At 48.6% G+C, this 25,036-nt stretch overlaps 1 protein-coding gene across 4 annotated transcripts in view; it reads left to right on the plus strand.

The window, feature by feature from the left end:
- Positions 1-1,856: 1,856 nt before the first annotated feature.
- Positions 1,857-25,036, plus strand: part of LOC144614413 (CMRF35-like molecule 5) — a 65,050-nt gene continuing 41,870 nt past the window's right edge. Inside the window, exons 1-4 of one of the 4 annotated variants that reach the window (XM_078438187.2) lie at positions 1,871-2,218; positions 3,643-3,972; positions 5,435-5,546; positions 7,977-8,592. In XM_078438187.2, coding sequence (XP_078294313.2) covers positions 2,179-2,218; positions 3,643-3,972; positions 5,435-5,546; positions 7,977-8,130 — 636 coding nt within the window. In that variant the 5' untranslated portion in view covers positions 1,871-2,178 and the 3' untranslated portion in view covers positions 8,131-8,592. Of the gene's footprint in view, positions 2,219-3,642; positions 3,973-5,419; positions 5,547-7,976; positions 8,593-25,036 lie in introns of those variants that run through there. The other 3 variants (XM_078438186.2, XM_081791107.1, XM_081791106.1) reach the window with 3 other exon arrangements.

The raw sequence follows: 25,036 nt of genomic DNA on the forward strand, positions 1-25,036 counted from the left end.
TAGATGGCGCACATGGGGCATCTGGGAGCGCCTGCAAGGCTCCAGAAGGCTGAACCAGCGCACGCAGGAACCACAGTCCACAGAAGCCACATCAGCACTTGAAGTCCTAATCTCACCAGCTGGACTGCCTGCCATTAAAGAAACGGAAGTCATGGGGCGCCTGGGTGGCGCAGTCGGTTAAGCGTCCGACTTCAGCCAGGTCACGATCTCGCGGTCCGTGAGTTCGAGCCCCGCGTCGGGCTCTGGGCCGATGGCTCGGAGCCTGGAACCTGTTTCCGATTCTGTGTCTCCCTCTCTCTCTGCCCCTCCCCCGTTCATGCTCTGTCTCTCTCTGTCCCAAAAATAAATAAAAAACGTTGAAAAAAAAAAATTAAAAAAAAAAAAAAAAAAAACGGAAGTCAGAGTGAAAGACCTGTCCCGCGAGGTGATAGCATTGCTTTGCACGTCTGTGGTGGTGGTTCTGTGAAATGATCCGTGTGTTAAACACATAGATCCGAACAGCACCACAAAGTTGCACCGTATGTAAGATTCGAGAAGTAGCAAAAAGAACAAGAAAAACGTTTGAATCTTTTCACTCTAAGCGTATGTGGTTTATTTTATCCCAATTACACCTCAGTCGACCTTGAGAAAGGAAGGGAGGGAGGGAAAAGTTTGAGGAGAGGCCAATGTTCCCGCTCACCACCCCCGCATAAATTCAGGGCTCACTGGGGTCCCAATCCCAGAAGAAGGCTCAGCCTCACACATGGACACAAACAGAAGTATAGGAACTTAAGGCAGGCCCCCAGGTAGGCCACCTTGATGTGAAGATTATTCGGAGGTAAAGGCAGTCAAGACCCTGTGGGCTCCAGAGAAACTTTTGCCCCTAACGACATAAAGAATCTCAATTAGAGGATCTTTGCAGAATAAGGGTTATTACGAAGGACAAGTGTTATCTGAGTAACGCAGCTGCATGGCAGGGCCAACATCTGTGCACCAAACACTTACTTACTGGTTTCATCTTCCTGTGAATTGTGTTTCTTCCCTTAGAAATCTCAGACTCCTGCCCCCTTCTCCTTCATTCAGCATGACATTTTTACCTCTTTTTGCCTAACTGCCATGTCTGTGTGGACTCCCTGCACGTATGCTATTAGATGCGATTTTCTCTTGTTAATCTGTCTCATGTCAATTTGATTCTTAGTCCAACCAGAAGGACCTTGAAGGGGACAGGAATTCTTCTTTTTTTTATTTTCATTTTTTATGTTTATTTTTGAGAGAGAGAGAGAGAGAGAGAGAGAGACAGAGGTGAGTGGGAGAGGGGCAGAGAGAGACGGAGACACAGAATCCGAAGCAGGTTTCAGGCTCTGAGCTGTCAGCAGAGAGCCTGACGCGGGGCTCGAACCCACAAACTGTGAGATCATGACGTGAGCCAAAGTCGGGCGCCCAACCAACTGAGTCACCCAGGCGCCCCAGGGACAGGAATTCTTGTTCTGCATCCCCCCCACCCCCACCCTGGGCTGGCCAGCCACACCCTCTCCTACTCCTCTGGCAAAGCCCTGGGCTGCACCAGAGTCCCCCAACCCCTGCCAAGCCCCCGACCCCTGCAAGGCAATCTGAGGGTGGCAGGTGGCAGGGAGAAGACCCCATCCTCTTTGTCTATGGAAGACTAGTGTGGTGGGGGCAGGTGGAGAGGAAGCCCCAGGCCCACGGACCACATGTTGGGACAGATTGACTTTAGGAGTGCAGATGACAAGAAATGGCATTTGGAGCACATCTGAGCTGCTAACAGGGTGGACAGCTGTACAAAGGGGGCAATAACCAATGGAGGTGGGGAGCGGGGCTGGGAGATGGGGTACAGGAAGTAGGTGTGCACAGACAGGAGGTGGTGCTAGGGAGGGGAGGGGCAGAGCTCTCCCCAGAGAGAAGGTCTTCAGGGTCACCCTCCAGGGGTGCCGAGTTAAGCAGCCAGAGCAAGGAGAGGGGACACCACATCACTTCAGCCATAAGCTCCCAACGGACAGCACTACTTTGCAATTGATGAATGAAATTAGGAAGTAACTGAAGAAAAATTAAGAAAAGTAGATGAGAGAAACAAAAACGAATATTTTAGAGAAATAGAAGGCAGTTTGACTCTGAGCTCTGTTCCAGTCCCCAGAGGACAGCTGGCATCTGCTGAGCACCAGGGAGACAACCAAGCAGGACATGTGGCTGCTCCCGGTTCTGTTCCTTCTTGTCATCCAGGGTGAGTGAGGTGGGGCTCTAGGATCGAGCACCTGCAGGGTAAAGGAGGGGAACACAGACAGGGTCTGCATGGGAGGAAGTGGCAGAGCCTTTCATTCATCCAGACACTTATTCATTTAAATTTTTTTTTTAATGTTTTGTTACCTGACAGGTACTAAGTTAGGTGTTGGGGAAGGAAATAAAAATAAATAGCACAAATGGTGTCCGTTTTCTAGGGCACAGTTTGTCAACTTGTGGTAGATAGATCCTAAGACAGATGATGGATGGGTGGATGGATGGATGGATGGATGGACAGATGGATAGATGATAGATAGTTGCACACACACACACATATATGCACACACACATAAATGCATGAATTCCTGAGGAACTCTGAAGAAGCCAGATGCTCGGGCTCCAGCAGAAAGCCACTCAGTTAAGGTGGAGATCGGGCATCTGGATCATTTAAGCCTGTACATTTGGTCTTGAACTATAGCTTGAGCCAGGATCCTTTTTTCCGAAGACCTCAGACAACAGAGAGGAAGGCAAGCAGCAAAACCAGGGTGACAGGCTCTCTGGAGAGTTGCTCATCCCCACACTCCAGCCTGCCTGGGTCTCTGCTCTGGATGATCTAAAGACAGATCATCATCTAGTGTCCTTAGCATGATACCTGAGACAGGGACTAAGTGGTCTGGTGGCGCCAGCAGCGACCAAGTTGGCTACAGAAAGGGAGAAACTGTTTGAGCTGAGCCTGGAAGGATGAATATAAGAGTTTGATTCCTTCAAGCAAAGAAGAAAGCACATTCCTGGTAGAAGGAGGAGCTTGTACAAAGGTATGAAGACACAGAAGAACAAGGTGTATACGTAAAAAAAAAAAAGAAAACAACAACAACAACAACAACAAAACAAGCAATCACCTGTGTGTGTGTGTGTGTGTGAGAGAGAGAGAGAGAGAGAGAGAGAGAGAGAGAGTGTGTGTGTGTGTGTGTGTGTGTGTGTATTTAGTTCCATGCCAGTTCTGTGTGATTCAGAGGCTGAGGTTTTGTTGGGGGGCGCAGGTAGAGTATCAGAGGCATAGATGGGGAGGGGGCCACACTGTCTCACCAGCTCTGGGATTCAGAAATACACCTGTGGCTGCAGTGTGTGCTCTGTGCTGCTGGGAGAGGTGCTGCTTAAGGTCGGGCAGGGGACGGTGGTCAGTAAGATGGTGAGTGTGCAGAGAGCCCTGTATTGGTTAGGAGAGTTAGGAGCCTCAAGGGGGATTCACAAGAGGGGTGACAGAAAAGAAATCCTGCAGGGGATGAAGGGACAGACGGGATGTGGCAATTAGACAGAGGGCAGAGACTCCTGGCTGGTCTTCAGGGCAGGGCCAGAAGCCCAAGCGGCACCCGGGTCAGCCCTGGTCTCACGGAAGGATAAGATGCATGTTGGGTTTCTGTTTTCTAGGCCACTTCTGCACCCGTGAGGGAAAAAAGGTGAGAGGCACATTGGGGGGCACACTGACTGTGCGCTGTGCATACGGTCCGGGATGGGAATCCTACAAGAAGTGGTTGTGTCGCGGGAATGACTGGGATTCCTGCAAAATCCTTGTGAAAACCACTGGGTCAGAGCAACTGGTGAAGAAGGGCCAAGTGTCCATCCAGGACAATCACAGCCGACGCACATTCACCATGACCTTGGAGGATCTCCAGCAGCACGACGCAGACACTTACTGGTGTGGGATCGAGCAATTTGGCACTGACGTGGGGATCGAATTTTCCGTGATTGTCAATCCAGGTAAGAACCACCCATCCTGTGCTCTGGGGTCCTGGGACCCACCCCCAGAGGAGTCAGGACTATTTCTCTGCCTTCCCCAATGGAGGGAGAGGAGTCTCGAAACTTGCCTGAGACTACACGTGTGCATGTGTTTGTGTGGGTGGGGGGCACCAAGATTCTGGGAAACACTGGAAGAAAGTGCGAGCCCCCACAACTCCGCATGTCTGGTCTCCCCAGAGGGAGCAGAGAAGGGCAGACTCAGCCAGGACAGGCTTGTCCAGGGAAGGCAGCTCCTCTTTTCCCGGTCACGTTCACGTCAGCACATCCCAGACTGCATGGGGTGATGTCAGGCATACAGGGAGGGGTGGGGTGCTAGAAAGCCATGATCCTGATGGTCTCAGCTACAGAACAAGTGACCTACTCCATGCCCCCTCCCTGCTCCCCTCTCTCCTCTGGCAACATCAGCACAAGGGAGCAGGTGAGGAACCGTGAGCCCATATTTAGGAGAATGAAAAGCAGGTTCCACTATGGTGCAGACACCTTCTCTTCTGCGTCTATCCTTGGAGAGACCCTGGGCTCCCCTGCAGCTGCCCCAGAAGCACTAGGCCCTCCCTGGAGACAAGCCTGGAAGGAGAGTCAGGCTGTAGCCCCCGTCCCACAGCTCTGCCTCTGGACCCCTAAGTCTTGTCTCCAACACACAGACACACAGACACTAAGGAGGTTTACATTTGCTACTGATTGCTCCATTTCTAAAGCAGAGAAAAATCTCTTCAAACTTAGAATATGCAAATATGGTGTGCAAATATGTGCAGTGGGGACGGATGCTGGTCTTAGAATGTTCTAGAAATTAACTGAAAAGAAATTAACACCACAAAGGTGGTGGATATGTGCAAGGGTGGAAGAAGAGTTGGTGCCAGAGAATTGGAGTCTGGACCCTTGACCCAGATGACCTTCCCTGGGCAGGCCTGGAGAAGTAAGAAAGCAAGCCCTGGGGAGGCAGGAAGGACCGCAGGGGGAAGCAGGGGCTGCGGGCACTCGGCAGTCCCAGGAGACAGGGGACCCTGGGCCTGCCAGCTCATGGGTCACATCGCTTCAGGGCAGCTGGCACAGAGCCTGCTTCAGGCCAGGCTGAGACTCAGAAAGGAGCCTGCCTGGCTGATTTAAGGCTCCAGGGATTGGGAACATGGTTCTGACATGCTCAGCTGTACCCAGCAGGACACTGAGATGAAACTGAATGGGAATTGCCCACATAACCAGCAACCCCAATATCTCACATGGTGGTAAACTGGTGATTCTCTGCAAATCAGTAATCGTTTGTTTGGAATAATGCCAAAAAGATGCAAGAGAAAATCAACGTGGCTGAGCAGTGGCACTAAGACAGAAAGGTTCTGCACCCCTGGGGGTGGGGTGTGGAGACCATGGGAGCTACCTGTGACACTCACAACCATGCTCTGCTCTGTGTGTTTAGCCCCTAATCCAACAGACTCTCCCAAGCCTGTAGCGAGAACAACGCTGCCCAGTTGGACTTCCTCTCGTCCATTTCCCCAGGGCATCAACAGCAGCCAGCCCATGGATTTGAATAGCCCGCTAACCAGGTGAGCAGAGCTGGACCCACAGACCTTTCCCACTGTTGCCTTGGGACAGCTCTCCTTGGGACACTCTCACAGGGACCCCCATTGGCCCCCCTGATGTTTCCTCTACTGGGGAGAAACAGCGAGGTCTGCGCTGGGCCCCCTCTTTGTACCTCTGAGTCCTTAAAGAGCTCCCCCTCCCCACAAGAAACCTAGGCAAAGTTGTTCAGCTGGGCTGCAGGAGAGAAGCTTCTGGTCTCCTTCTGACCTGGCTCCCGACCCCCAAGCAGCCAAAACAGGTGCAGGTGCTTTCAGCCTCAAGTCGCCAGAAGGGAAGGGCTCTGGATTAGCTCCCTGTGGCTGCTGGAGCAAATCACCACCACCCTGGTGGCTGAAGGCAAAACGATGTTATGATCTTAAAGTTCTGGAGACAAGGTCTGGGATGAGGCTCACTGGGCTAAACTCAAGGTGCTGGCAGGGCTGGCTCCTCCTGGAGGCTCTAAGGGAGAAGTGCTTCCTTGTCTTTTCCAGCTTCTGGAGGATGCTGCACGCCTGGCTCATGGTCCCTCCATCTGCACAGCCAGCAGGGGTGGTCAAGTCTTTCTCACCCTCATTACTCTGACACTGGCTCTCCCGTGTGCTTTCATTTATAAAGACACTGGTGGTTCTATAGGATCCACCCAGATATCTCAGGATCACCTCCCCATCTCAAGGTCAGCTGCTGGCAAACTTAAATCCATCTGTATCATTAATTCCCCCATGCCATGTAACATAACACATTCACAGGTCTGGGGATTAGGACATCTTTGGGGGAGGCATTATTCTGCCCACAGACAGTCAAGCAGGTACCTGTTCCATGGATCCAGCCCTCCCCTCCCCAACTGCTAGGGAAATGCTGGGAAGGAATGGGAAGCTGACATTTCTGCTTTCTCACATTCCCAACATGGTCAATCGACAGGCTGGGCCATCAGTCTGAAACCCACCCCCTCCACAGGCATCCAAAGAACAATCAATTAACTCTTTCTTCAAAGGGCAAACACCCTGCCCCAGTTTCACCCCATCCGAGTTCAGGGTGAAGGTGCGTTTCCTCCCAGAAGCCCCCTTCACCGCCTCCCTTCTGGTACAGTCTCTCTTCCTTCCCTTCTCAAGGATCCTATTCCTTGGAGCTGCCCTGCTGGACTGTGTGTTCGGTTATGTGTGCAGCCAGGCACTTGGTTCATGCTTCACGATCGGCCTCTGTCCTGCTCGTGACTATTTAAAGACCAGTTGTTCTGTGGAGTAAGGAGGGGAGGATGTGGAACTTTTAGGGGACTGAGGGGCACAGGAGGAAGCCTGCAGGTGGAGAGATGGGGTGGCAGCTCCACAGGAAGTGGAGAGTGGGAAAAGAACGTAGTGGGTTCAAGGATAATCTAGGAAGTACAAAGCATCGTGTCTTCTCTCTCAAGAGAACCCCCTGTGAAATGAACATGACAAATCTTGCTCAAGCCAGGTAGAAGGAGAGAAAAAGGCCAGACTGCAGGGGGGTCCTGGCACTGCTTGTAGGGGAGGGGATGAGGCAGAGGTTGAGGGGGACAGATTCTGGATACTGATGGGGACTCCTAGGGGGACATATATGAGCAAGGGCCCAATGGTCCACTAGACCACGTGTCCACTGTCCAGGGTGTATCCAATAGTGCACCTGCTATGTGCTACCAGATGGGGTTCAGAGCCAGGAGAGACCCCTCCCAGGGGAAGTTAGAACGTAAATTGCCAGATTACCAGGAAGAGGTATCTTCCTCTGCTTCAAAGAGGTGATATGAGGTCTGAGCTGGAAGTACAGGCAGAATTTATACAAGGTGGGACAGACGTAGATTCAAATAGGCAAAGGCAAATCTTTGGTCCTGGCTGGCCTGCTGGTGAGGCAGAGGGGATTTGGGGGAGGCGGCAGACAAGCAGGATGAAATCAGGGTGCAGAGGTGCTGGAGCCCAGGCTAAGGCTGCTGGGAGGCCCCTGAATGCTTTGCCTTGGGCAGCATGGCCGTGCCCTCAGAGGGGCTTTTGGGCAGGGACCGGGGCTGGCCTGTCCTCCAGGTCTGGGGGCGGGAGTGAGAGTGGACAGGAAGGGCCTGGAGCGGCCCCTGAAGAGGGACCCCACTCCTGTCAGCACGATCCCTGCTCAGGGCCCTGCTACACAACCTTCACTTTGTGCTTTTGACCTTTGTGAAGTTGCCCCTGCTTGGGTCCTGCTGTGACTGTGATGTGGGGAGTCCGGGGGACTCCAGGGGAAGATACGTCAGTCTGAGCAGGAAAAACACAGCCCCCCCCCCCACCATGGACACCCCCACACCCTCTGAGCTCTGGTCAGGGAAAGGGCAATGATTACATTTCCGAGACAGATGGGGGTCCCTGTTAGGTGAGGACTCCCTGCATCCTGCCGTCAGGAATAAACTCTGGCTCCCTCTCTGCTCTGCACAGGTCGGGGACCATTGCCTCCACTGTGGAAGCAGAGAAAAGAAAGGGTGTACTCTCATTCCACCATCAGTCCTCAGCCGCACCTGTAATCTCTCCTGTGTGGATCCTCCTGGTACCTCCTTTCCTTGCCACCCTCGAGTTGCTCCGCCAAGGATAAATGACCCTTTCATCATTCAGGACTCTGGCCAACGATGGGTTTCCAATTCCAGTAAGCATAAAACCTGGGTTAAACCAAAAAGTTCCAGAGTGTGTCCACAGGGACAAAGACCCCCTGATGGGCCAGCTGCACAGAGTTCCGCCAATTCCACCTTCTGCTGCATCGGCGCCTCCAAGAAAGAATTCCTTGAATGTAAAAGATGGAAAGCAGGGTTGGACCATCGCCTGACCCACATCTGACCTGTTTGCCTTTTACATTTCCTATGAAATCTGTGGCTTTCTTTGCTCTTTTGAGATTATTTGGGGGGACACCATTTCAATGTTTTATATGTGAGAGGACAACCCTTCCATTCTAGAGGGAGGGAAATGACTCTAAATCCAACGCTAGAATCCGAATGTGTCCGGGAAACGGGCAGTTGTGTGTGCAAATTTGTCCATAGTGGTTGAAGTTACTCTTTCCCCCTTTGTAAATAGTAAGTGTTTTGCAGCAGGGCTTTGTAACCATGTAAATATCCACCTGTCCCTGCATCTACATCGGTGGCCTCTAAGCACAGGGGACTCATGCAGTCATCACCAGAACAGCTCATTTCTGTCCCTCCAGTTGTCTCTTGGCCTCACTGGTCCTTAGGTGCAGGGGTTCCAGGGACCGTTTGGACTCTTCCATCAAGATGGAACAGATCTGCCCCCTCCTCACCCATGACACTGTCCATCCCCCAGACAGCTCAGACCCACCATCACCCACTCCTGGATTTGGCCTGACCTTTGGCCTTTATGTCCCGTCCCCATGAACACTCTCACCCCCACGCCCAGCTGAGCAACACAGCCCAGGATGCCCAGCCCTTCCTTTTTAACTTCCTCTACTCAGTCATCAAAAACTAATAACACAAGCCTTTTTCTTTTTTAATTTTCAAAGTTATACATGTTTCCTCTCAATAATGATTTGGGTTTTGGGTTTGTTTGTTTTTTTTTTCTCTTCCACTTACATTCTTCCTGGGCTCTGTCTGCTCTTTTTTTGTGTCTTTATTTTATTTTATTTTATTTTGTTTTATTTTATTTTATTTTATTTTATTTTTAGTCCCACAAATGCAAGGTCGGTTTTTTATTAACTTTTTATTTTTTTAATACGAAATTTATTGTCAAATTGGTTTCCATACAATACCTAGTGCTCAGATATTTTATTTTGAACGATTTTGGGGACCTCTATCTCTTTTCTGAGCTCCTTCTTTAGAGAGGTCATGTTGTCCATAATTTCTCCGAGACTGAGCTGAACTGGCCAGCTGGACTCTTCCTCTGTGTCCTGGGGCCCTGACGCTCACTAAGCAAGTTCTACAGCTGCATTTTGCTGGCACTGTGTTCCTCTCCTTGAGTCCATCAGTTAGGAAAGGTGCTGGTTCATTTTCGAGTAGAAGCTTCCTTTGAATGTGGTCGGGGCACTGCAGAGAGGGTGTGGGTGGGCAGCAGGGTGTTCTGCAGAGGCGGGTGGCTTCTTGTGGGGAACACCTCCCACCAGTGCTGACAGCTCCAGCCCACATGGTTCTGGTTCGCGCCTCTGAAAAGGGCAAGACCTCCAGGCCCAGCAGCCCGTGCACGTTACCGCATGAGGAGTCCGGCCCCAGGTTTTCGCCGCAGGGCTGAGTCTCCCAGGGGCCTCCCCCCAGCCCTCTGTGCATCCGGCAGAGGCAGCATGTTCCTTGAACCATCCTGCCTGGGGCTGGGACATCAAGTTCTCTCTGCTTAGATCTTCCGTGGGGCACAAAACAGCGATATTTCTGTCATGTCATAGATTCTGTGGTCAAGAATTCGGACGGAGTGCAGCAGGGATGGCCTGTCTCTGCTCTAAAAAGTCTGGGCTTTAGCTGGGAAGACATAATGGCGGTGGTGGGGGAGGGATCTAAATGGCTGGGTGCTGCTGTCATCTGGAAGCTTCTTTTCTGCGTGTCTAGAGCATGTGCCAGGTTGATCTCAATCTTGATAGCTGACCTGAGATCCTACAGGAGGCCTCTCTGTGTGGAGCTGTGTTCTGAGAAGGAGAGTCTCCAGAGCAAGTGTTTCAAGAGACGGAGGACAGAGTTACAGGGTTCCTTTGGGCCTGGCCTCAGAAGTCACACAGGGTTACCATACTCTATCCATGCATTGTGACAAGACAAGTATTGGTTCTTGGAAGGGAAAAAATGCTACTCTTTAATATACAAAACATAGATGATCAATTGACAGATGGATCGATTGATCGATATATAGAACATAGGCATATATAGGCATATATCTTTGGTATTAAAATTTCATACCCATGGTGGGGATTCTAGTAAAAGTATGTCTAAACAGGCTCCTTAGGAAGATACTTATAGGGAAAAGTTGGGAATCTGCTCTAGGCTACTGACCTCACAGCCCCAGCCCACCCAGACTCAAGGGGAGGAGACACACCCCCAACTCTAATAACAGGAGTGTCAAGAAATTTACAGTCCCTGTTTAGAGCTGCCACCTGGAAGAATCTTTTTTTTTTTAATGTTTATTTATTATTTTTGAGGGACAGAGAGACACCATGAGCAGGGGAGGGGAGGAGCAGAGAGAGAGAGGGAGACACAGAATCTGAAGCAGGCTCCAGGCTCTAAGCTGTCAGCACAGAGCCTGACACGGGGCTCGAACTCACAAACCATGAGATCATGACCCAAGCCAAAGTCGGATGCTTAACCAACTGAGCCCCCCAGGAGTCCCAATTGCTTTTGGAAGACTCTTAACATAGTGCCTTCACATCACATTAAAGAATGAGGAGCCCAGAAGGGCTGAGGCCCCGGACCCCCAGTCATAATGCCAGGGAGCAGACTTGGACCTGCCCCAAGGAGGTCCACACAGCAATCCTGCGAGTCCATCTGTGCACTGGACAGGTCAGTTCCCAAGCCTGCTGGGGGCACCATGTGGCCCCAGTGTAAGTACTAGGCAGACACAACAATGCTCTGCACTTTCTCTGCTTTACTCACTGGTCACAGACCGCATCCGAGACTTGCATGAACTTACGAATAGGTTTTGCTTGGATCACAATATTTATTTAAGTGGAGGTTGTTGCCTACATGTAAACATGAGCCATTTCACTTCTGACTTCTTTTTTAAAAGCAGAAATGCCGGAACACAGTGGGTCCACGATGCTACATGCTCCACAGGGTCATCAGAGTGTTTAAGACCTTCCAGGGGCTCCAAGGGTTCCGGGACACCACTAAAGCACACAGATTAGGAAGGAAAAAATAAAACTGTGCCTTTGTACAGGCAACATGATTGTGTAGAAAATCCTAAGGAATCTATCAAAAAAAATTTACCAAACTGCTAGAACTGGTAAATTAATTTAACAAGTTACAGGAATAAAGATCGATACACACGCACATACACACATATACACGCATACATACACACACACACACACATACACACACACACTTACACACATGCACACGGAGACACATGCATACACATGGACACTGACACACGCAGAGACACACATGCATGCACACACATACACACATACATACACTCACACATACACACATACACTAACACATATACATACATACATAAACACATACACATAAACACACACATATACACACCTACACACACACTATCTTACTTGTAAACTAGCAATGAGCATGTAGAAAATGAAACGAAAAGCACCGTGTTGTTCATGAGTGCTCAAAAAGAAGACAAAATACCCAGGTATAAATCTAACAGAACACATGCAACATCCAGATACTTAAATTTACAAAACACTGGTGATAGAAGCCAAGGAATATTTAACTAAATTGCAAGAGGTACCATGTTTATGGACTGGAAGACTCAACATAGTAAAGATGTCAATGTTCCCAGTATTGATCTATAAGTTTAATACGATTCCGATCAAAATACCAGGAAGATTGTTTTGGTAGATACACATAAACTTACCTGAAAATTTATCTGGAAAGGCAAAGAAACGAGAATGCTTGAAATAATTTTGAAATAGAATAGAGTGCATCATAAGCTTCTTTCTTGCCCGTCATTGTGTTTCCTATACCACCCCATCTGTGTTTTATTAATAAGGTCTGGATGTGCCTCCTTGGTTGAATTTCTCCTTCAGCCAAGTCCTGAGCCAGTCCCAGCTCTCCTTGAGGTGTCACAAATGGCCCTGCCCTTGTGGCAGCCATGCCAGCGTTCAGGTTCTGAGTGTGGTGGCCCTGCCTGCAAACTCAGTGCTCCGGAGTTTGGAGTGTTTTCTGGAAACTGGCATCACTAGCCCAGGGAAGGCTTGGGCTTGGTGGAGACGAGAGGGCTGCTCCACACACAAGGAGTTGAGTGAAGATGGTGACACGTGCTTATAACAGACTGCGCGCCTCGCTGCAAACTTCAGGGAGGGAGCCGTTGACAAGCATTCAAACCCAACAGAGCCTTCTCCGGGTGTGGGGGTGGGGGTATGTGTTAGCACCTGGGATACATAGACGGTTATATACAAGGAGGCTTATGTCATAAGTGATCATTGTATTATGAAAAAATTGATGAGCTTGGAAATAAGTCTTATAAGTAGAGCAATGACTTGGATATAGAAATATTTCTCTTTGAATCTTGGCTGACTTTTATGAACTGGTCTGGAGTAAAATATATGCATCTTTGCGTGTCTCGTTTCATAGGATTGCGGTAAGAATTGGGTTAGATTGTGTGGAAAACCATGTAATGCAGTGATTAGCCCAATTAGTATTATTTCTCTGCTCCCCTCCCCTTTACTGGACGTAAAACAATATTCCTGATTTTCAGAATGTGGTCATCAGGATTAAAGTAGCCGATTTCTTTAGGGCTCGGTACGTGCTCACCTGTGGGAAGCATCTTACCATCAACTCCTCCTCTTCTTCAGCTGGGTGAGGTTTTTCCGAGCTCACCCCCTCCTCTCTTTGTTTGTGTCCTCATCTCTTCCCTTCCCCATCACCAGCCGTGCCCCACACCATTGTCACCCAGACCTGCCCAGTCCCACTCACCTGGGACAGAGAGCAGCAGCAGAGCCGATGGCAGCCATATGGCCCCGTCCCTCTGGTGTCTCTCCTGCTGCAGCTGGAACCCCTCACCCAGGGGCCGCTCACCCTGTCCCCCCTCTTCTGCAATTCTTGGCACTTCTCTGCTTCCTTCTTCAGCCTCTTGGTTCTGTTCTCAGGGCTGGTCAGAAAATGGGGGAAGCGAGAGGCTCAGAGCATCATGTGGCCAGTCGATTACTTGCTAAAGTTCATCCTCAGAAACATTTGAATGCACCGTTCTGCTTTCTGTTCCTGTGAAGATCATGCCCTTACTGTGACTGCACCCGCAGCAGCCGACACACCCTCCTATCACACAGTAGGGTGGTCCCAGCTGACTTCCATCTAGATTTTCCCACCCCATCCTCCTATCTAGGAATAGCAAATGTCTTGTGGCCGGCATGTTTGAGAAATCGCGTGGAGGCATGTGAAGCTGCTGAGGAGCATATGGAGGTCAGAGAACTGGAAGGCCAGTTAGTCTGCAAATGTTCAGTGCATCGATGGTGACAGGCACTCAGTTAAGAACAGTGGGCAGAACAGTGGGCAGGTGGAGGCATGGTTAGATTCTGGACATTGATATTTTGAAGAAAGAGCAGCAGGATAGCTTAAAACTTTTTTGATGTTTATTTATGTTTTGAGAGAGAGAGAGAGAGAGGGACAGGGTGAGAGCAGGGGAGGGGCAGAGAGAGAAGGAGACACAGACCCGAAGCAGGCTCCAGGCTCCCAGCTGTCAGCACACAGACCAACGCGGGGCTCAAACTCAGGCAACATGAGATCATGACCTGAGCCAAAGTGAGATGCCCAACCAACTGAGCCATCCAGGCGCCCCAGAGCAGCAGGATATCTTAACAGATTAGATATGAGCAAGAGAGGAATCAGGGGCCACTCCTAAGTTCAAGGCTGAGCACCTGGGGGTTTGGGAACGCAGTGAACCAAAATGGGCAAAGCTGGGCTTGCAGGAAGAACAGATTCTGGTTTGGAATTGAAGGTGTCTGTTAGTCACCTGCCATGGACTGCATGTCTGTGTCCTCCCCCAAATTCATATGTTGAAGCCCTAATCAGGGGTAATGCCAAGGACCCACCCATTGAGAAGTCTTTCCAAGTGTCTAGAATAACAGTGGAGGAGATTTTGGGGGGTCCTTACCTGCATGCCACAGATCAGAGAGTGCTGAGATGAAAAGCTGAGCCTAGCATGGTGTCTGACCCCGCCTCCACACCCATGTCCGCCCCCACCCCCACCACTCTGCCCCAGCTTCGCCCCATGTGGGATTTGAAATCCTACACCCAGCCACCACCCATGGAGATGCTCTTCTCACCCCTTTTGGGTTCTGCCACCCCAGCCTGGGCTGACCCTCAGTGGGGAGGGCTTCCTCAGCCAGCTTGGAACCTGACACCCACGCCGAGATGCCTCTCACTTGGATGCCCTCCGCACTTGCCCGGACTCCCAGCCCCCACAATACCATCTGATTTGGAACAACACATTAAAACTATCTCTGGACTCTGTGCCCTAAAAGACGAAGACTTCTGCATCTCACCCATGGCCCACCATCCTCTTCCCAGTGCTGATTTTCTCAGAATGGTGTTCTTTGCATCTAGGACACTTATACTCTCTTCTGTAATCGTTCCCACCATTGCTTAGGGGTTTTATGCTTAGGGTAAAACATTCATTGCTGACCACAGCTTCTCTTTTTTCACTATTTAACTTCACCCTTTGTTGGCAGACTTTGATCATGATGTATATTTTCTATTTTGAAAGGGCTCATGGGTGCTATATTTCATAAGGTCTTGCATTCAAAAGACAGTTGTCAGAGCATTCCGGAATATTCTGTCATTTGCTCAGAACATATAGATTCTCCTTCACTGTGTGTTGGGATGCAGTGTTGTTATGAAACAAGAGTATTTCTGTCACACACCATGTGATCCTTCTGGTACGACCTTCTGATGTGATCATCGTTTCTGATACCAGCCCAGATGATTCTGTTTATTTTATTTTATTATTTTTTATTTTTTTAATGTTTATTTTTGAAGGAGAGAGAGACAGTGTGAGTGGGGGAGGGGGCAGAGAGAGAGGGAGACACAGAATCGGAAGCAGGCTCTGGGCTCTGAGCTGTCAGCACAGAGCCGGACGTGGGGCTTGAACCCACAAACTGTGAGATCATGACCTGAGCCGAAGTCGAACGCTCAACCAACTGAGCCACCCAGTCGCCCCAGATGATTCTGTTTATCCACAAGGTTCGGTAACTTCATACCATTCTGGTTGTGGATCATCTGTATCAGTTCCTTTCCTGGGTCCCCGGGTGGGCTTTCAATGACAGCCTGAAAGATCTCTTTGTTTCCACATAGTTTTTAATTCAATTCAATTATGTTTACTTTTGGCTTCTCATTTCTCCTCCAAGGGAATAGCTGGGGTACATTTGTGGCATGACCTCTCTGTCTCCTGTACCAATGTCTGCCTCTCCACATGTTATACTATGTTCACGTAACTGTCACTTCAGGAAATGTCTACAAGGTACCACGTCTGTGCATTTTCAGGCATGTTTATCATTGGGTTTTGTGGTTGTTTCATTCTTTCTTTTGGGCAATATTGTCTTTCTTTTCTGCTCCTTTTCATTTTTTTAATGTTTATTTACTCTGATTGAGAGAGAGAGAGAGAGAGAGAGAGAGAATCCCAAGCCTGCTTGGCACAGAGCCTGATGTGGGACTCGATCCCACAAACCGCAAGATTGTGACCTGAGGTGAAATCAAGAGTTGGATGCTTAACCAATTGAACCACCCAAGCACCCCATTGTCTCTTTCTCTTCTGCTCCTTATCTTTCCTGAGATCTGCTGTCTCACTTTCCATCACTCTATCTTGCACTCCACTCTCTTTATGTTCTAGATTCATCCTGTTGTCTATCATTTCCTTTAGACTAAATACAGCTACTTATAGGTACTGATTTTCCTATGCTTCTTTGGACATTTCCTCTCATGAAGTCTGCTTTTTATTTGCTTTGTGCAAAAAAATGTTTGTTTTATTGTTTTTCACCTATCAGCTTTTGAAAGTGTTATTCCCCTTTTGAATTAAAGTTGGTGTTTGCCTAAGTCTAGTGTGGGGAGGGAGGTGGCTGGGAGGGTCTGCAAGCTAGAGCAGATGGTGGCCTGGAACCTTCCACTCATGCTGAAGGCAGGTGTCCTGTTGGTTCTCAGCTCACCCAGCATCACCCATCTGGTGGCTGTGTGCTTGGCTGCCTAGAACTACTCCTTCTCCCTTGTCTCATTCACCCCCCACCCCCCACATCATTCTCCACTGCCTGGGGGCCCAGGTCATGTGTAATCAATATGCCAAATCTGCCAATCAGAGTGTAAAGATAAAAAATTGACAACACCCAATGTTGGGGATGGGGGCTGGCCATTTATTAACAAATTCAGACAAGGGTAGAAATATTTACAATTTCTTTGGTTGTATCCATCAAATTTGGAAAAATGCACAGACCTGTGGCAGAGCTATATTTTCATAGGAATGTACTCTGCAGGTATATCCATAAATGTGTATCAATCCACATATGCAAGGAGTTTCATTGTACAATTGCATGTAGTTGCAAAAACTCAAACAACTGAAATGTCCATCATGAGAGAAAAAAAATTAAACAAGTCATGATATGTAGATATCATGGAATACTGTGAAGCCATTACAAACAAAAATCTACACATACTAGTATGGAATGATTTTTAAAATACACCCAGTGAAGAAGACAAGGTGTAGAACAAGACGTGCGATTTTTCTATGAGGGAGGGAAAGAATATATGCTGATAAATATGTTTTAGATGCATAGGATTTCTCCAACCCACACACATACACTGGCTATAGTCTTTATACCTTTGGGTAGGGGACTAGGGTAGAAGTCAGAACACATTTTTTTTTTATTCTTCACTTTTGTACTTTAAAAACATCTCTTCCTAAATATTCACAAATAAATATAAAAGTTGGCGTATCTGCCCAGTGTTTCACTAGCTCCCTCCTGCTAAGGAGATGCCACATGGTGCACAAAGGAAGAGTTCTCCTCTGGGTCAATGGCCATGTTAACTTTGACCCATAGTCATGATCCCAGGGTTGTGGGATTGAGCCCTGAGTCAGACTCCATGCTGGGCGTGGAACCTCCTTAAGATTCTCTCTCTTTGTCCCTCTGCCCTCTTCCTCCTCCTCCTCCTCTTTCTCCTCCTCCTTCTTCTTCTTTTTCTTCTTCTCCTTCTCCTTCTTCTCCTTCTCCTCCTCCTCCTCTTCCTCCTCCTTCTCCCCCTCTTTCTTCTTCTTCTTCTTCTTCTTCTTCTTCTTCTTCTTCTTCTTCTCTTTCTCCTCCTTCTTCTTCCCCTCCCCTCCTCCTCTTCCTCCTCCTCCTCCTCCTTCTTCTTCTTTCTTCTTCTTCTTCTTCTTCTTCTTCTTCTTCTTCTTCTTCTCTCTCTGTCTTTCTTGCCTCTTTCTCTTAAAAAAAAAACAAAAGAATATGCAGATCACGACAAGCTGGATGAGGAGTCACAGCCACCCACATGGGTGGGCAGGTAGGTAGCTCCCTCAATAGCCACACTCCCACTTTGGGGACACGAATCACCCAGGACATTTTAATGAAATGCCCAGTTTCAATACACCCACACAATGGAAGCAGAGTCACAAAATGTATTGCTTACAGATACAAGGGAGATACAATGTATTGCTTACAGATACAAGGGAGAGGCATTCAGTGAGCCTGGGGAAAGGCAGTCCCACATCCCGACCACAGAGAGCAGGGGACTGACAGTGGGGTGATGGCCCCTGTGACTTACAAGGGGATTGAGGAAGAGGTCACTGATTTTCCACAGAATCAACTCCAAGTGGTTAATTTAAAGGATTCCCCAGGAAAGGTAAAACAGGAACTTATGAAGGAATTCTAAGCTTGGGTCCTGATCTAAATTTCCAGATTTTGGGTGTGAACAGGGTTGCCATTCTGTAAGATGCCTGGGAACAACTCAGAAAAACAACAGCTCATTTTTCTCAAAAGTTGTTTTACTCCCCCCCTTATGGCCATGGAGAATGTGCCCTTTCTCTGATTGATGGACACAAGGTGCTTCTTCAGCTCTGATCCAGCAGTCTGAACAACAATGGTGCAGCCACTCAAATCAGCATCTGGACACCAGGACCTCACGTAGGTCTCCCACCCTGGGCCATAGTGACACTGCATGGTCACTTGCAGAGGAAAGGAGAAGGAAGGAAATAATGAAGAAAAGAAAAATATTAATGAAATAGAAACAAAATATAAAATAGAGACCAAAAAGCCAACCGTTGTTTTCTTAAAGAAACAAAACCCTTAGCAAGATATTAGTGATAAAAGGAGAGGTCTGAATGATTGACACCAGGAATGAAAACAGGTACTTCACACAATATCCTGTGCATATTAAAAACAAGGTAAGATAATAAGGGATAAGATAATAAAGGAAATCTAAACAAGTTTATGCCAATAAGTTTGAAAATTTAGATGGAATAAACAAATTTCTAGCAAAAATAATGTGATATACTAAAATAGGTACAAAAACCAATAGAAAATCTGAATCATCTTACAACTATTTAAATGAATCAAATCCATTGTTATTAAAGACCACTCACAGGGAGCACCCTCCAGCTCAGTGGGTACAGCATTTGACCCTTGATCTCTGGTATGTAAATTCAAGCCCTATGTTGGGTGTAGAGCTTACTTAAAACCAACCACCACAACAAAAACATACCTTTCCTAAAGAAGCCTCCAGACCCATACAGCTTCAATGGAGATATCCCTTAAACATTTAAGGAAGAACGAATGCCTATCTTACGTGAAAAATTCCAGACCATATGGGTACCTGGGTGGCTCAGTTGGTTGAGCGTCCGACTTCAGCTCAGGTCATGATCTCGCGGTCTGTGAGTTTGAGCCCCACGTCGGCCTCACTTCTGTCAGCCTGTCAGTCAACGCAGAGCCCACTTCAGATTCTTCGTCCCCTTCTCTCTGCCCTTTTCCCGCTTGCACTCTCTCAAAAATAAATATTTTTTTTAAATTCCAGAACATAGAAAAAGAGGATGAAATACCAAATCCATTTATGAGACTAGCATACTCTTCATGGCAAAACCTGACAAGGACAGTGCAAAAAAGAAGTATAGGCAAAAATCACTCATGAACACAAATACCAAAGTCTGCAATGAAAAAAGTCAGCAAGCTGAATCCAGGGGTATATAAGCCAGGAACACATCATGACCAAGTTGGGTTTATCCCAAGAATGCAAAATTGTTTAAACGTGAGGAAATCAGTAAGTATAATATGCCACATTGACAGACTAAAGGAGAAAATCATATGATCATCTCGTAGATATGGACAAAAGTATTTGATAGATTTAAGCAGCACTTTGACCATGGAGGCCATTCTGGACCTCAGGAATCCTCACAGCACCCCGACTGTGCTGGGCTCCTTCCCTCTGATACTCGATATGGAACAGAGGGTGGGAACAGCCGCTATGAAGTCCTGGCCCCAAACTCCAGAAAGAGCAGGACACAAGGCACCAGAGGTCCAGGAAAACAGTGGAAGGAATTGGGGTCTCTGGTCCCATGGAAGGAGGTCCCTTTGGCCTATGTGCTGAAACTGGGACCATCACCTTGATCTCTGTGGGCAATAGACTCAGACAATGAGCTGTGCAGAGAAACACGTGCCCAGACAAGCTTGATCCCATCCTGGAGGAGAAGCCGGGAGCCATGAGAGCATCTAAGAGATGGAGAATCTTGGCTTTCTAGCACCCCACTCTCTCTCCACGCCCAACAGACCCCACTCAGGCTGGGATGTGCTGACGGTGGAGGTGACTGGGAAAAGAGGAGTTGCCTTCCCTGAACAAGCCTGTCTTGGCCGAGTCTATCCTTCTCTGCTCCCTCTGGGGAGAGCAGATGGAGACATGTGAAGCTGTGGGCGCTCACTCTTTCTTCTAGTCCTTTCTAGAATCTTGGTGCCCCCCATCCACGCTTGCATGTGCCATTCTGTAAAACACTCATATGTGCACACACACGCTCAAACAAGCACATGTATATGTGTAGTCTCAGGCAAGTTTCCAGACTCCTCTCCATCCATCAGGGAAGGTAGAGAAACAGTGCTGTCTCCTCTGGGGGTGGGTCCCAGGGGCCCAGAACACAGAAGGGGTAGTGCCTATCTGTGTCAACAATCACAGAAAATTCCAACCCCAGGTCAGTGCCAAATCGCTCAATCCCACACTAGTAGATGTCTGAGTCGTCCCACTGGAGATTCTCCAAGGTCATGGTGAATGTGTGTTGGCTGTGATTATCCTGGACGGACGCTCAGCCCTTCTTCACCAGTTGCTCCGACCCAGTGGGTTTAACAAGGGGATTTTGCAGGAACTCCTGTCATTCCCGCGACACCACCACTTCCTGTAGGATTCCCATCCCCGATCATATGTATAGTGTGCAGTCAGTGTGCCCCGCAGTGTGCCTCTCACCATTCTCTCCAGGCAGGTGGAGAAGTGGCCTAGAAAACAGAAACCCAACATGCAGCTCATCCTTCCTTGAGCCCAGAGCTGACCCCCGTGCTGCTGGGGCTTCTGGCCCTTCCCTGAAGACCAGCCAGGAGCCCCTGCCCTTTGTCTAATCTCCACATCCCGCCTGTCCCTTCAACCCCCCCAGAATCTTTTGTTGTCACCTCTCTCATGAAGTTCTCCTTGGGTCTCCTAACTGCCCAATAGAGGGGCCCTCTGCTCACTCCATCCTACTGACCACTGTCCCCTGCCTGCCCTCAAGCAGCACCTCTTCCCAGCAGCACAGAGCACACACAGCAGCCACCGGTGTATTTCTGAATCCCAGAGCTGGTGAGACAGCATGGTCCCCTCCCCATCCCAGCTCCTGACATTCTAACCCCCACACACCTACAAACCCTCAGCCTCTGAATTAACACATGGCACAGAACTAAACACACACACACACAACAAATACACTCACTCGCACAGGTGATTGCTTGTTTTTGTTGTTGTTGTTATTTTCTTTCTTTCTTTTTTTTTTTTTTTTTTACCTATACACCTTGTTCTTCTGTGTCTTCATACCTTTGTACAAGCTCTTCCCTCTACCAGAATGTGCTTTCTTCTCTCCTTGGTGGAATCAAACCCTGATATCCATTCCTCAAGGCTCAGCTCCAACATTGTGTTTTCTGGGGGATTCGCCGGTTCTGCAGCCAACTCGGTCACCCCCGAGCCACCAGAGCACTTTGTCCCTGACTCCGTTACTGAGCTTCCAACACTGGATGGAGGTCTGGTCTGTGGCTCATCCAGAGCAGAGACTCAGGCAGCCTGATGAGGGTGGGGCGGGGGAGGGGGCGGCGAGCAACTCAGGGCAGAGAGCCTGTCACACCCTGGTTTTGCTGCCTGCCTTCCTCCCTGTTGTCTGAGCTCTTCAGAAGAGAGGATTCTGGCTCAAGCTTCAAATCAAGACCAGTTGTGCCGGCTTGAAAATGATGCTGATATCTGAACCCCAGCTGAACTGAGTGAGTCTCAGCTGGGGTTTAAGCTCCTTAAAAATCCCTCAGGAATTCATGCATTTATGTGTGTGTGTATACATGTGTGCATGTTTGCGTTTATTCATCAGCTATCTATTCATCCATCCAACCATCCATCCATCCATCTGTCCGTCCACCCACTTGTCCATCTACCATCTATTTACCGATCTATCTGCTGGGGTGACAAACAATGCCTGAAAACAGACACTGTTTGTGCAATTTTTGTTTTCTTTCCCTGACACCTAACTTAGTACCTGCCAGGTAACATAACTTTAAAAAAAATTCTTTTTTGACTGAAACAGTGTCCTGATGAATGAAAGACCCTGACATTTCCCTTGGGACAGACCCAGTCTGAGTCTCACCCAGGTCCTACAGGTACTCTGTCCAGAAGCCCCTGCCCATGCACTCATTTTGGAGGGCAGGGAGGAACAGAACCGGGAGCAGCCACATGTCCTGCCCACCTGGCTTGTCTCCTGATCCTCAGCTGATTGCAGCCGCCCTCTGGGGACTTGAGCTGAGCTCAGAGTCAAACTGCCTTCTATTGTTCTAAATCATTCTTTTTTAGTTTCTCTCATCTACTTCCGTTAATTTATTTTTTCTTCACTGACTTCCTAATTTTATTAATTAGAAGAAAATCAGTGCCTTCTTTGGGAGCATATGGCTGACGTCATCATGTGTCTTCCGTGATTTGTGGAAGCAAAGCATCCCACTGTCCAGGGTGCTATTGCAATTGTGTGTGAGGACTTGGGGAGCCAGCTGCCAGCAAACCAGGTGACCCAGTGCAGGAGGGAAGGGACACCAGAGCCTCAGAGTTGGGTCCAAGGGGAGGATGGGCACACGTTGGGTTTGCACGTGGGGAAGAATCAGTGCTCAGGGCTCACACCCAGCCTCGCTGGCCATACAGCTCCATCCTGAACCTCCTTCCAGGCAGCCCACCTCAGTGCACCCCAGACCACCCTCCCCCTCCCTTGGTCCTGGTCCAGCCCAGATCCTGACCCGCTGCCACTCTCCCTCAGGGTCCCCCTGAGGTCCTGAGTCCTTCTGAGGCAGAGGTACTATGGGGAGATTATACTTTCCTTTCAGCCCTATTGTGTCCTAGATGTTTCTTCCATCACTCTTGGGTGTATTTCCCCTGGGTGTGGGCTGTGGGCCACATCCCAGCCCCAAGCTGCTTATGCTAATGATTCCTACGTGATGTTCCCACAGGTGTCCCCTCCTCTGACTGTCCCCTGCTCCCTTTCCCTCTCCTCTCTGAATCAATTCTTTTGTCTCCTGTTTTTCTTTTACGTTTTCTGTGTTTGTGAGTTTGATTCTACTTCTTGGGAGTGTTTGGTTTGCTTTCGTGTGTTTACTTTCTCTTCCAATCTTTGCATGAAATATTTAGTTTAGAAATTTTATTCCCTGCTTGTGGATGTGTTCAAAACTCTCATTTGTGGTCATGTTTTGGTTTGGTCTGGTCCAGTTTGGTCCTTCCCTTTCATATTACACACCTGCCTCAAGTGTCTGATCATTATTGTTTGTTATCTGATTGTAAGTGAGATTGAGCCAAAACGTAGTTGATTGGGGTTCTTAGTATGTAGGTGCAAAACAGCATGTGAAACAGGTGTGTGGTATTGTGCCAAGGTCTTTGAGCCTTCCAACCCTTCTTGATATACAGGCTATGCTTTCACATGAGAGGCTGAGGGATCTTCTAAATCCAGAATGAAGATCTCTAGCTGCCTTAGTTTCCCCAAATATTTTATGCAGTTAAAGAGCATCCTGGGGGATGGGACTGTTTGTTTCTGGATTGGGGTACCGGTTGCATGGGTGTGTTTTATTTGTGCAAGTGTATTGATCTTTGCACTTCTGTTGTGTGCACTCTCTGTGTGGATTTTATACTCCAATAAAAAGCTTTTAAATTTTGCTGCGGAAATCTTTCCAAGCCATTACATCTGTACTTATGTAATCCTTAAATAGTTGCTTTAATGTTCCATTGTGATTGTAACATAATTACCTAGTCATGTAGGGATGGTGGCTGAGCCCATTTCCAGCTTTTTGTTCTTGAACATCTATGCTGCAGGCTTCCAGCTCAGGTAAGATGACGTCAACACACTCCACAGACCTCTCCCTAGACTACAGTAAAAGCCCAGACAGAATATGTAGAGCCACTATCTGAGTATTCCGCAGAATGAACCGTAACAGGAATTGGGGAAGGAAACCAGACCAAGTACAGGACCAATCCAGCAGTGAGTTTTCTGATTATATTTCCCACTATATCCTCCTGCCTGAGCGGGAACCTTGCAGCCCACATCCTGAAAGTGCATGCTCAGCAGGGGCCCTAAGAGCCCAGGATGAGCAGAAAAATGAAACCCTAAGGGAAGAGGGGGTCAAATTGCCAGAGTTTTCTTGGTGTTCGTGTTTTCTTTCCCTCCCACGATGTCCCCAGGGAGCAAGCCTCAGGACAGAAGCTGCAATTCCACCTGCAGCCGCTAGGGGTCGACTGCTGGAATTCTGAAGGGGGAAGGTCTTTGCTGCCCAGAAGAGCTTGGGCCCCAAGAGTGGGGAGAGAGAGAGGAATACCAGTGCATCTTCTCTCTTTGTTCTTCTGCTGCTTGGCCCTGGATGCAAACCCAATCACAGGAAGTACACAGCAGACTGGGGAGAGAAAATCTTCAGCTCTCTAAGGTTCCTAGCCAAAGGACCAGGAAAGGAGGAGGTGGCGGTTCTGAAAGCTGGGAGGGAATGGGGGAGGATGGAGAAGCGAAAGCAGCTGAAGAAAGGGACGTTTGATCTCCCAGGATCGCGCCCCAGTGTGGGCTCCTGATCAGACCCTGGGGAGAATACTGGAGTTTGAGACTTGGTGAAGGCCATCGCCAGTCACAGACTGGCCACTAGATGGCGCACATGGGGCATCTGGGAGCGCCTGCAAGGCTCCAGAAAGCACCTGCAAGGCTCCAGAAAGCTGAACCAGCGCACGCAGGAACCACAGTCCACAGAAGCCACATCAGCACTTGAAGTCCTAATCTCACCAGCTGGACTGCCTGCCATTAAAGAAACGGAAGTCAGAGTGAAAGACCTGTCCCGCGAGGTGATAGCATTGCTTTGCATGTCTGTGGTGGTGGTTCTGTGAAATGATCCGTGTGTTAAACACATAGAACCGAACAGCACCACAAAGTTGTACTGTATGTAAGATTTGAGAAGTAGCAAAAACAGCAAGAAAAACGTTTGAAAGTCTTCACTTTAAGTGTATGTGGTTTATTTTATCTTAATTACACCTCAGTCGACCTTGAGAAAGGAAGGGAGGGAGGGAAACGTTTGAGGAGAGGCCAATGTTCTCGCTCACCACCCCCACGTAAATTCAGGGCTCACTGGGGCCCCAATCCCAGGAGAA

Source organism: Panthera onca, chromosome E1 (assembly GCF_046562875.1).
Source record: "Panthera onca isolate mPanOnc1 chromosome E1, mPanOnc1 haplotype 2, whole genome shotgun sequence".
Taxonomy (NCBI): Eukaryota; Metazoa; Chordata; class Mammalia; order Carnivora; family Felidae; genus Panthera; species Panthera onca.